Below are 12,542 nucleotides of genomic sequence, written 5' to 3'. Positions count from 1 at the left end.
GGTCTTGGGCATCTCCTCTGAACCTGACTGCCCTGAACAGTGTGGTCCCTGATACTTCCCCATCTGCCCTGCTCGTCTCAGAGTCCAGATTTGGCCAGAGGGGACAGGAAGACGACGCTGGGCCCTTCCTCCTCTGCTCCTGGTAGCGTCCCTGGTGACCAAGTCCTCTCCTCGGTCCAACACTGCAGTCTCGCAGTCTGTGTGCTGTCTCCTAGAGCTTCTGAAACCTCCTTCACCACGATTTAGGACTTGTTCTGTTTGCAGACGGCCAGGCGTTAGGACGCAGTGTGAATTTGTATCCTGTGTAAAGTCTCCCCTCCCAGTCACAGGCACAATTAAAACCTGTCTTTCAACCCCACGGCTCACCTCTTGACTGTGTTGTAAGCTCGGAAAAGAAGGCGAGAAACCTTTCAACCCTTAGGGAGAGGCTGGCCATCCAATACAAACTAAAGGTCAACATGGCTCAGCCTGTCAGTGTAAGACAAACCTTTAAGCTCCAAAATCTGTTTGGTTGCTCTCACTCACTATTTTAAATAATGTCTCACATGTGCATTCTACAATTTTAAACAGAACATGAACTTCATTTACTTAATTTGCTTTTGTTGTGTTTGTTGTTTAACCACAAAACAGGAGTGAACTTGGCTGGTTTATTAAATGAAACCAGAATCTAGATCAGTGGTCTCCAACCCTGGTCAGGTAGATCCCCATTCCAATTAGTCTTATTAGTAACTAAGCGAGATTTCTGTTTAATTAAGAGAATTAAACAGAAATGTGTAATTCTGTTAATCAATTCTGTTAATTTAATTCTGTCCCTCAAGGGCTGATCCTACAGTAAGTGATCACAACATTTCTCAATTTTGCATATCATGAGTTTAATTAAGAATTCATTTAATAGTGACGAAATGATATTAAAATCCGCTGGATTAGGTCTTGAAGTATTATATGCCTTAATATATACACACGTAATAAAGAAAAATAACACCAAGCTGGAATCATTATGTGTTTTAAACAAGTTCATTCCCTCAAGAGTCTGCCAGACCACAGTTTGACATTACAGCTTTATGGAAACACGTGTTCATTGTTTCATCAGCAAGAGACGGTGATGTAGAACCAGGAACTGCAATAAAGTGGTCTTCTTGCATCATCTTACAGTCTGGGTTTCCAATTTGAGTTAGCTACTGTATGTCCATTCTTGTATATTGAATCGACTGGTGATTCCGGTTAAGCAATTTTACGAGATTCGTTGGGTTTGATTCACCTAAACCACATGGCGCCGCTGTATCACAGAAATAAGTACCGGTACGCGACTTTCAAAAAATGATTCGTGCTTAGTAGGCGACTACAAATGTGGTGCTTCCGCCAATCTTACTCGCATCAAAATATATATAACTGCACTTTTTGGTTGTATCATGCATTACAGTGCTATATGCGTGTCTACGGTGGCTGCGGAGTACACATGCGAACAAGCAAATAAACAGCACGTCTACAATAAAAAAGTTAGCTTGAGGCTGTTCGCGTCTTTCTTATTTGATACGTGTTTTTATCATTTTAGGAGAATTCAAATTTCCAGGGGGGTACTGAATTGAATACGTTGTATTAGATACATCATCTCCATTTTGTATTCCACTAAGTGTCCCAAAAGTCTTAAACCCGCATCATACCTAACATACTTGTAAAATACATTTGCTAACACCATTATTTACATTATTTTCTAAACGAGAAGACGCATTATGAATACAGCCCTACAGTATTTAACTAAAACGTGATATATAAAGACAACTATCATGTTGCGATTTGGGAGTAGACTGTAGAAAGAATTCCCCCAATGGGAGAATAAAGCTTGAATTAAATTGAATCGTAAACGGGTCTATTGAAAATAAATAATCGCCACTTATTCTTCATAACATGTACACTAGCAACCTACCACTAGATGTCTCTAAAGCATTTGACATGCTAAAATTAAGAGCCGCATACCGTTCCTTACAAGGAACTTTGTTGAAGTGTTAAGGGGTAGCTCCCAAGAGAACGATATCATCAACTGCTCCTGCCAGACGCTTGAATATGATTGGCAAAAATGTAAAAATAAAAAAGCCCCTACTTTGTGTCAAACAACAACAACCTTAGAGAAACCCTCTGGTTGTGGATCTGAAACTGATTCACATTTGAAACCCATTTGTATGGAAGCCCGTTTCCGCCAGGGAGTAAAAAAAAACGCGCTATGGTATCTCAGAATTGCGACTTAGTATCTCAGAATTGCGACTTAGTATCTCAGAATTGCGACTTTATATCTCTTTAGCTCAGCTGGCAAGACCTGGGTTCGAGCCAATGCAGTGAGGCTCGAACTAGGGTGGGAGCGGCGAGGGCACAAGCCCTAGATCCCGAGTCCGTTACAATAACAAAAGGACAGACAATGAAATATGGGCTATTTCGAAGTCGCAAATGTGAGATATAAAGTCGGAATTCTGAGTTACTAAGTTGGAATTCTGAGATGTTAAGTCGCAATTCTGAGATACCATAGCGCGTTTTTTTACTCACTGGCGGAAACGGGCTTCCATGGGATTTGTACCGTGATTCTTTGTTTAAAAAATGGCATAAAGATGGATATTTTCTGTTGTCTTCTTAGGGAACTTTCATGGTTCATCCTTCTTGAAGACCCGATGGAAATCAAGATGACTAAATACATTAGAGGTGACACATCTGTACAGCGTGAATACATTTGAACATGGCATATTTTAAAAAAATATATATATACAATTATTTTGGATAGATTTATTTTTATGATAGCATTGATAGTCTTACAGATTTTCATATTTTCACTTATGTATGCAAACAACTTGTTCTATGCACTTGCATTTCGTTGTACTATATCCAAACATCAGCTAGAAATGCGTGAACATGAAGAATAAAGAAGTTTGCTGTAAAAATAATAATAATGACTCTAGGACCAAGCAAAGTGTTTCATTCAGTTCCACTTTATTTCACACAATTCCTAATTTTTCTCCTGTCCTGTCAGATCTAGTTATGTTTTTAAGTATTACCATTCCCCTTTCATCCTCTGCTTTAATACACTTGCAGTTTTCTTAACTTTCCAGTGTGTTCACCTGAACACCATCTGCGAGACAAAAAAAAGCACCAACAAACAATTCAATAACAATTATCAGCTTCTTAACATAAAACACCATTACACGTGCAAGTCAGCCGTACTGTCTCTAAATAACTCCAATAAGGTGCCAAAAGAGGCGCCAACTGACGTGGTAGTTGTGTACTCTCAGGAGAACAGTGCTTTGCTTCATTTTGTCCTGAGCTGTCAGAATGATTAATGCCATAGAAATGTAGTGAGAGACGTGTTCTGAGAAATAGAAAACCTATGTTTTAAATATAAACATAATTTCCAGACCCCCCTACCCCCAAAAGACATTTGGGCCATCTAGTTTGCTCAGTTGCTAGCAGATGCAACGCAGTTGAGAGACGCCAGAGAACTGGCCTCAACAACACTGCGGGGTGGCCCCATCCAGCGCCCCGCCATCGTTAATAAGTGAACATTTTATGCACTATAAGTGTCAGAACTACACGTGTCCATAAGAAGAATTATGTGTATTTCAGATTGCAGGCAAGTTTTGAATTTTTCCCTTGTTTCTTTCATACGTGTCAGAGTTCTTTGTCCAGATCAGTCACAGTAACATACCTTTCCTTGAGCACGCAGAGAATAGGGCATAATGACCGTAGTGACACTCGACGACGATGGTAATAATAGACCCTCCTTTCTGCGTCGTTAATGAAAGGTCACTATTACAGGTATGGAATGCCCTTCCTCTTAACGACCGCAACCGCCCGGCACCTGAATAATAAACAGTTGACGTAAATCTAGGTGTCCTGTAGTTAAGGAAATCACCATTTATAATGTTAAATGACAGAGCAGGAATTCCAGTACAGGTGAAGCTCGCCTAACGGGTCTTTCCAACGCGTGTCATTTGGATCTTTTGCACTGCGGTTGCGGTGACGAAGTTAAGAGGGAAGAAGCTGGTAAACACAGTTTAGAAGAAACGGAAAAACCGGCAATTCGACTGGCTATAACTACAGTACTAAGTTCGGTGACGGCTGCCCAGCTGTTGGAGATAGCAGGAACTGGCGCATCTTTCGATTTGCTTTTTAAACAAAACAAAAAAAAACGGATACATTTTAGCATTGACTTGGGTTGTTTAACGATTGTATTGTATTGCGATTCTTTTATTTAGCATAGTCTGTAACAGCTGTTACACTGTAACGCATTTGACTTCCTTATTTTCAGTTTAGTTCTTATCGATAGGTCTAACATTGTCGCATATTTATGTGCGAAAATCAGTGAATCAACATACAATATAAAATATCGGCGTTTGTTTTATATATATTTTAGAAGTTTGCTCGGGCACGTGCAATGAAGACCTTTGTATCACGTGTGGTTTTCCTCTCTGGACTGTGGATTGGCTTTGTTTGCTGTTATTTCGTTTTAAATCCCATTTTAAAAGGCAACAGACTTAAATTAATGTCTATTGCGAGACACAGACATTACTTGGACAGTTCCGAAAACGCTTGGCTGGAAACCAGGAACGCCAGTATTGATCACACACACCACACAGGTAAGAATGGGCAGATTTCTATCGCATTTCAGTTATAATATGTGAGTAATAAAGCAAGATAGCATAATCGGTATAGTTAAAAAAATACGGCTATAACTACGACGAACCAATTGGAAATAAAATGAAATGTCAGAGATATAAAACTGTGATTGGCACCCTAACCCTGAAGTAATCCTCAGGATGTTTACAATACCTTAAATCTGAGTCATTAATCAGTCTGGCTACTTGAAGTTAGACTGGGTTGGGGATTAGTATCAGCCTTAAGTACATTTCTGTATTTCACGTTTAATGTCACTCAGGTGTCAGGAATGTAAGTATCTGGACCGCTAAAAAGTCTCTTTTTTTCGTCGGAGTGTTTGATACAGTATAATTTCAACCTGTTTATGAACCATTAATTGGCTATTAGGAGCCGTTCAGACAGGAATAAGGCATCCAGTCGTTAATAAGCCAGATGGAGACTTGTTTGCGAATTGTTTTTCATTACAACACACCTGCAGCAAAGTATTTTGAAACAGGAAGATAGACGCAGGCATTAACAGAGTTCAATTAACTTCAGTTAAGAACTCATGTGAAACAAAAAAAAAAACACACACGGGTGAGAAGACTCCAAAAGCCACAGAGTTAGATGCCCTGCTGAACCAGGGGTCTGAATGCACTGTACTGGAGGGCTCTGCTCTGGATGGATTCAGTCTTTTTGCTGCTCATGCAGGAAACTGTGCTGTAAGAGAATGGTTTCTGGCCAAGTGCTGTAAAACCAATACGTGATATTCATTTTAGGTTTTAACATAATAGCTGTAATAAAGATTTTCATTTAAAATGCCAGATATCCACTGCACATGATATCGCCATCACCAAGTGATCTCTTATTTGAATTTAAATTCTTTACTCCTATTGAATATTCAACCTGTAGATTAGTCTTAGACTTAAAGGTGCCACTTCTTTGCACAGATGGTGGTGGGAGTGTGCAACAAGCCACCCAGCTAAATTGGTGAAGCTGATCCCTTGTCTCCTTTCTAAAAATAATGGGATGAGCAACCAAATTAGATGATTTCCTCACATTTTCCTGAAATGTTTGTGTTCTTATGATATGATAGTAATGTACTATTATCATAGTATGTTTCTTATATGAAGAACAGCAATAAGTTTTGCATCTTTCATATTTAATAACACAATGTACAGTAAATGAGACCACATTACACAGTCTGGTTGAGCAAGCAAAGGTATATAAACGTCAGCGGCCTTATTGTAAATCAAAACAGTGAATATTTTGGTTTCAGACAAGCTTTTCAAAAATAAAATACTACTGCTTTTTCGCTATTTTGTTTTCTAGGCGAGAAGAGCACAGTGGCTCAGGCTCTGTTCAGAGATGTCCGCGTGTTGTGCTGGGTGATGACTGGACCACAGAACTTGGAGAAGAAAGCTCGACACGTTTATGCCTCCTGGGCTAAACACTGCAACAAAGTGCTCTTCATGAGCTCAAAGGAGGATAAAGAGCTGCCCGTTGTTGGGCTCAACGTCACCGAGGGCAGAGGCCAGCTGTACTGGAAAACCATCAAGGCCTTCCAACACATTCATCAGCATCATTTTGATGAGGCCGACTGGTTCATGAAAGCCGACGACGACACGTTTGTTGTGGTAGAAAACCTGCGGCACCTTCTTTCTACCTATAACCCCGAAGAGCCCATCTATTTCGGGCGCAGGTTCAGGCCCTTTGTGAAGCAGGGCTATATGAGTGGGGGCGCTGGGTACGTTCTGAGCAAGGAAGCGCTGAGAAGGTTTATTGAGGGTTTCAGGAGCGGGAAGTGCACTCACACCTCTTCCATTGAAGATATGGCTTTGGGAATCTGCATGGAAATCATGGAGGTCAAAGCCGGGGATGCCAGGGACAAAAAGAAACGGGAAACATTTCAGCCTTTTTCTCCTGAAGGTCACTTGATTAAAAACATTGGAATTAAAACATCATGGTACTGGGGTTACAACTATTATCCCACTACTGAGGTGAGAGCAGAAAAGGACCTGCTGTATGGATAAATATGTGTACAGTTCTTGTAGGAAGTGTTGTTATAATGTTCTAATGCCAAAGAAAAATCACAGTGTCTCCTGTTGTTCTTGGCTCAAGAGGGTCTGAACATGGCAAATTGTCTCAATGGTTGTTGTAGATGTTCTGGCCCCGGTAGATTGCTGGTTTGAGTTGTAGACAGCTAATAACATGTTCTAAACGTTTTACAGGCGAATTGAATCCTAACTCAAATGTCAGGTGTTTTCGCTGTTCAGTTTACGCCATGGAAACCAGGATAAGCTCTAGGTTCAGGTAAAGGTTTATTCTGTGCTGAAAGGAAAAGAAAAGAAATGAAACACAACGTTTTGGTGGTGGAGCCTTCTTCAGGTGTGAAGAAGAAGATTACACCTGAAGGTCACACCTGAAGAAGGCTCCATAGCTGAAACGTCTTTTTGAAACTCGAACTTCAGCTCTGGTCTCATGAGCTGTTGTCTGATGGCTATGGAAATTATCTACAGTTCCTACCAACCCTTGGGTTGTAATTCTTTATCTGTTGAAGTTGGTACAAAAATGCAACCACATTCCTCACTTCCCTATGTTAAGACAGTAAAAATAAGGGCTGCTCTAAATGTGCTTAAAATCACTTGTAATTTTAAAATGTCAACATGCAACACAGGGCACAGGGGTGCTGTTGTAAAGAGAAGTGTATTTGAGGTGCATTACTAATACATTACTGTAGTATTTTTCATCTGGGTTTGCAAAATTGTATGCACACCTATCTGTTATCTGGGTAGAGTGTATCATTTACTAAAAGCATGTATTGACAATTGTGTAATTTGCTTAAGGAAAATTGCTGGAAATGTTTTATGCAGCACAGCCTTTGATAAACGTTTTGGATGCAACAGAAATCAAGATATTACACAAAACCCTGTTACTTGCATAATGAGTATCCCCATACCTTAGCAAATTGTCAGCTGTCCTTTGTAACAGGATTTCCTTATGTAATATGCGGCACCGGGCTTTTATTTTTATGCAATGAGTAAGCTGTACTTTCCTTTAACAAACATATTAGCTGCTGTTCCTTTGTTATGAATGGGTAGGGCTGTGCACACTTCTGTGTCTTCCTCAGTTACAGACATTTGTGTAAGCCCACTAACGTAATCATAAGCACAGCACAGGCCACTAACCAGTTTTCATTGCAGTGTCATTTCTTTGTTGACATGTTTTAAAGTATGTTTTCTTCTTCTAAAACCCAGTTTTTTTTAAATTTTAGAATGTTTATATCTTTTTCTAAAGCATTTTTCCTTTTTTCAGGGCCCTGGATGCTGTTCAGATTTAGCTGTATCTTTTCATTATGTCAGTCCAAGGACAATGTATGAGCTCCAGTACTATACCTACCATTTGCGTCCTTATGGCTACAAGTACAGATATAATCCGGATTCAGTGCCTAGCAGGCATGAAATGCCAACACCTAAAGCAACACCTGTGAAACTTAAGATCTTGGAGGGAAAAAATGCAGCTAAGCGGAGTTCAATAACTGAGAAGAGAGATGAAACAGGTCTGTACATTTCTCAGACTTAAAGATCGGATCTCCATTCACTGCTGCTTCAACAGATTGTTTACTTTTCCTTCGGACTAAACCCTAGTATGGAGTTCCACTGCGTCTGAGCCATAATGTTGTAAAAAAGAAAGGTAATCATATTTCTTATATAGGGGGTTGTTAGAACCGAAACGCATCCCGCTCTCTGAAACACTTCTTTAATTTAAATGTTCTTTTATCTGGTTGGAAAACTGAGATCTTAAAATAGGAAAAATTTCAACTTGTTAACATATAAAAGATGTTTAATAGTAAAACAACATCATTGTAAATTGCAACAGTGACCAACAAGCACCCACATGCGGTGCTTTATGTACTGTATGCAGTCTTTTAGGGCTGAAGAGCTAGTAAATAAACATAACTCAACAGCATCTTTTAGGTTTGAGATTCTGTTTCTGTTTAATGTTTTACTAGCTTTGTAATTAAAACTAAATAATATGAAGGTGTTTTGAGATAAACTGTGTTTAAAGCAGTTCTGAAAGTTCTTATTGCCCCTTCACTACAGCCACATCTCTAAATACCCTTGGACATAAATAAACAGGCGGAGTGTGTTTGTTCTAGGTAAATGAAGAAAGCAAACCATCCTTTGACCATTTCTTGGGTTTTGACTAATTGTGGTTTAAAAGCAAGAGTGCTTTCAGGTTTGGTGTGGTGGTGTGACGACCAGTTAGTGCTGGTTCCTCACAGCTTCAGGGTTCAGGGTTGCTGGGTTGTCTTCTGTGTGACGTTTGCATGTTCTCCCCATGGCTGCCTCCCTCTGATGAAAGACATATTTACGGGCATCTCTATCCTGTAATGGACTGGTATCCCATCCAGAGTGTTTCCTGCCTGTCACTGTGATCATTGAACTAAACAGTTTCTGAAAATCAATGAATGCGCCCAGGCGTTCTCTCTGATATAATGCAATTACCTCACCAGGGCAGGAACACTGGCTGTGCGTCACGTTTGCTCAAGATGAAAGAGCAGATGCGGCCCAGATAAATATACTTACAATAAAGCTTAATAAAATTACACAAATTATGTTAAAAATGCATAAAATGTTCACATCATGCAGACAGTGTTGTTAAAATCTTATGCATCAGTCCTAGTTGTCTAGTACACACTTACAATAAGAGGTATTGATAGGGTAGCACTGAAGGTAGAGTATTTCCTCATTGGAGTAATTTGATTGCCTGGCATTAAAAGGTAACCAGATGCATCTTGGTCCATGCTCAGGCAATCAGCCAATAGGAGAGACCCTCTCAGTCACGTGAAGGAAAGCAAGTGGAATTCTGTGTGATGAACATCCCTGAACCTTTTCGACAGCTCAATTTAATAAAATGTCAATTTTTATGTCAAGTTGATTTATTTAAAGAAATACTATGTCTTTATTGTGCAATACCAGACCTCTATGGCTACGTATTTATTTGTATAGCTGTAAATAAAACTTTAATGAGGCTGGTTTAGGCATCAGTGAGGACGAGCGACTGGGACTCTGGACTTCGGACAAGAGGATCACAGGTTCAGTTCTGTGGTTCTTAACCTGCTTCTCTTTGATTCTCAAGAGTGTCTTCCTGCACCCCTTGTCAAAAATCATTGCAGTAATTTGTGTTTTTCATGACGTACCTTCTTAAAAATCTGGCACATCTTGCACCCCAAGTTAAGGACCACTGCTCTATCAGGTGCAGTACTGTGGAAATGAGAAACCCCCTTTTTAGAGCCTTTTCACTTTCAAACAGGCAAGAGCAAAGATAAAAGGCAACAGAATTGCTTTATTAAAGAGTTGCTTCCTAGGAGCTTTATTAAAGTGAAATGCCCTGTGTACAATGTGGATGGCATCAGATTCAGGGTGCACAGTATAGGCCACCTTCTCTACTTCTATACAGGATGTGGAGCTTGCCAGGAATAAGCAGCTTTTTCATAAGGGATGGATGGATAAATACTGAGATGCTGAATATCTGTATGATGGAATAATACAGGAGAAATAATTACAGATATGAAAACTTCCACTTTATAGTCAAAGTGTATTTCATATAATATCATATGTATAGTTAAAATTTTTGTTTTAAAAAAAATAAATAATTTGGTAATGTTAAAATTGTTGATGCTGGTTAGTCTTTTTTTCTAAAACAAAAAAAAATATATATATCACCAGTTACTTTTTGATAATACTCACTATGTTCGTAACTTGCACACATTTAATTTCTGACATGGCTTTCCAGCAACAATTACTTTGCCCACATTGATCGATGAGGATCTGTTTTTAAGACTGGGCTGTCCAGCTCCGTTGCCTTTACCCACATTGATAGAATGAGGACCTGCACATCCTGTAAGCGTCACTGCTGCCCACTAGCCAGAGCAACTGAATGTCCTACAGAGCACCAGCCCCTCCGACGGGAATTGTACAGTCAACAACATCAACTCCCCATACAACACTGCTCATCTGACTTCTTTTTAAGCTTGATGGTATTTAACTTCTTGCTGCTGCTGTTGTGTGTGTATGTTTTGGCGATTCCTCGATGTCTTTGTGTTGGAACATACTTTGTTCTTGTGTGTCACGTGTTCTTTAAACATAAATGTTAACCTTCCGGTTAGGTACTGTGTCATCTTCTTATGCGCTTTATTAATGCATAATGGAGAGAGCGTATGTCTTCAGAGGAACGCAGGTTTGTATCGAATTGTTTCAAATCTTTTCTTGGTTTTCACACTTCCATTTGAAGTACGAAAAAGTCTTCAGGTATGGTAGTTAAAACTTGTCCATTATAAATAAATCAATATGCCAAACTTTCTTTGATAGTTAAATATAAAGGAATTTAGTCAGCTTGGCACAGTAAGTTAAAACCAACAGTATTGAACATTGAGTATTATATTTTTTGTATGGCATTCATTCAACTATACTCTCTTCCTTTTTTCACTCTGAACACAGCCCACATTTTTGTGGTTATGTCTGTTTTTATAGGAATAATACCTACAATGAAGCACCACAAACAAAACAGCAGCATGACCCTGAGCTATCGGTAAAGAATGCAGGTTCCCAGCACTGTATTTGCAGTGCAACTAAGATGAAAATGTAGTAAAAACACAAGATATATTTTATAATTGCTTTCTGTAAATCTTTCCATTCACACGAGCTACTTTGAGGAGAATTTCACTGTTGGAGTTTCTGATTTTTACCTGTTTAAAACTGTGGAAAATGTTCCTTTTTTAAAATAGTTCTAGTTCTAGTTTTTGTCAGTTGCTTTTGTAGGGTTATGGTCTGTGATAATGTTCAACTTTCACCACAAAACTGTTCTTTGAAAAACCAATTAAACCATAATTAACACCACAGAGTATCAAATGTAGGTCAGTCTGAAATGAAGCACAACAATAATGAAATCTGTGCAGGTGCCTTTCTCTCTTCTCTCCTCTTAAAACCCTATTACGTCACTTATCATGCTACTTGGTCCCTTTAACCTGTCTGACCCAATTCCCAATTCCTGCTGCATCAGGATCTAGCATGTGTTTAAATGGCATGGGTCTTCTATTATGAATATTTAATACTGTTTTATAATGTTTTCAGGTCAGAAATCTAAACTAAGATACAGTTTACTTTCCCTAACTAACCTGAAAAGAAGGAGTTTTTTAATTTTTAGGCCTAAATTCCTACAGTGTGTTGTATCAGCAGGGTGTAAAAGTGCTGTAGGACAGGAAAACTACTGTAAGTAGGTAATAAAATCTGAAACATCTCTGACAATGAGCGCAGAGGAAGAATAATCTGGCCAAACAGGTTGGGAGGAGAGCACTTTTAACATATCTGTGAAACCTACTGTTTGCATAAGTCCTGTGTGCCCAGTCACATGGAGAAGTGTTCCTGCTGTATTTGTTTAATTGTAAATCATTGGAGTGCATGAGTGAGGTCAAAAGTGAAGGCGTGTTGTGTTTTCAATGTGAAACTGCAAATTTGTAGGCTTATCTTAAACCATTGACATTGCTGAGGTGTAACAATAAATCCTGTTTCTTAAAATCTTGTAACAGTTATTTTAATGTTACAAGATCTTACTCAAAGTATACTTTGTTACACAAAGTACACAAAGTGTTACAGATTAAAATGACCTATCATCTTTGAAGGTCCAGGCAAGACTACAATTAAGGAATCTCTGAATAATGGTGTTTAATGTGACTACATACTGTTATCATATTTATGTATGCATGTGACTAGGATTCTGTAATAGATGATGCCCGCTTATTGGGAACAAGCAGAGGTTAACTCCACACTGAAAAGTGAAAGGAGAGAAAAAATTACACCTTGATTTGGCATCTTCTTCAGATGTCTTACTTGCCATCCTTGGGCCATCCATAGTCTTCCTCAAAG

General features: G+C 39.1%; 2 protein-coding genes and 1 long non-coding RNA gene across 4 annotated transcripts in view; 1 reads left to right on the top strand and 2 right to left on the bottom strand.

Moving 5' to 3' along the window:
• Positions 1-2,953: 2,953 nt before the first annotated feature.
• LOC148650883 (uncharacterized) lies at positions 2,954-3,792 on the bottom strand. The gene is made up of 2 exons (XR_015925602.1): positions 3,686-3,792; positions 2,954-3,112 (listed from the first exon to the last, which is right to left on the bottom strand). It is a non-coding gene; the product is annotated as an uncharacterized LOC148650883 (long non-coding RNA).
• Positions 3,793-3,844: 52 nt separating this feature from the next.
• LOC148650882 (glycoprotein-N-acetylgalactosamine 3-beta-galactosyltransferase 1-like) lies at positions 3,845-8,583 on the top strand. The gene is made up of 3 exons (XM_088600492.1): positions 3,845-4,616; positions 5,947-6,614; positions 7,930-8,583. Exons 1-3 carry the CDS (start codon positions 4,415-4,417, stop codon positions 8,194-8,196), a joined length of 1,137 nt encoding a protein of 378 aa, XP_088456618.1. The 5' UTR covers positions 3,845-4,414; the 3' UTR covers positions 8,197-8,583.
• A 1,360-nt stretch (positions 8,584-9,943) lies between these two features.
• Positions 9,944-12,542, bottom strand: part of LOC148650881 (uncharacterized) — a 43,340-nt gene continuing 40,741 nt past the window's right edge. The window contains exon 37 of one of the 2 annotated variants that reach the window (XM_088600489.1): positions 9,944-12,444. The gene's annotated coding sequence lies outside the window, so the exon portion shown is untranslated. The remainder of the gene's footprint in view (positions 12,445-12,542) is intronic. The other variant, XM_088600490.1, reaches the window with a different exon arrangement.

The sequence above is a fragment of the Lepisosteus platostomus genome, chromosome 12 (genome assembly GCF_059453375.1).
Source record: "Lepisosteus platostomus isolate fLepPlt1 chromosome 12, fLepPlt1.hap1, whole genome shotgun sequence".
Classification (NCBI taxonomy): domain Eukaryota; kingdom Metazoa; phylum Chordata; class Actinopteri; order Semionotiformes; family Lepisosteidae; genus Lepisosteus; species Lepisosteus platostomus.
Note: the sequence above shows the minus strand (reverse complement) of the source record. Positions and strands in the feature narration are given on the sequence as shown.

Coding starts and splice junctions, on each gene's coding strand:
- LOC148650882 (XM_088600492.1), top strand. CDS start 4,415: ATGAAGACCTTTGTATCACGTGTGGTTTTCCTCTCTGGACTGTGGATT. Junction 4,617..5,946: donor TGATCACACACACCACACAG/GTAAGAATGGGC, acceptor TTTGTTTTCTAG/GCGAGAAGAGCACAGTGGCT. Junction 6,615..7,929: donor ACTATTATCCCACTACTGAG/GTGAGAGCAGAA, acceptor TCCTTTTTTCAG/GGCCCTGGATGCTGTTCAGA.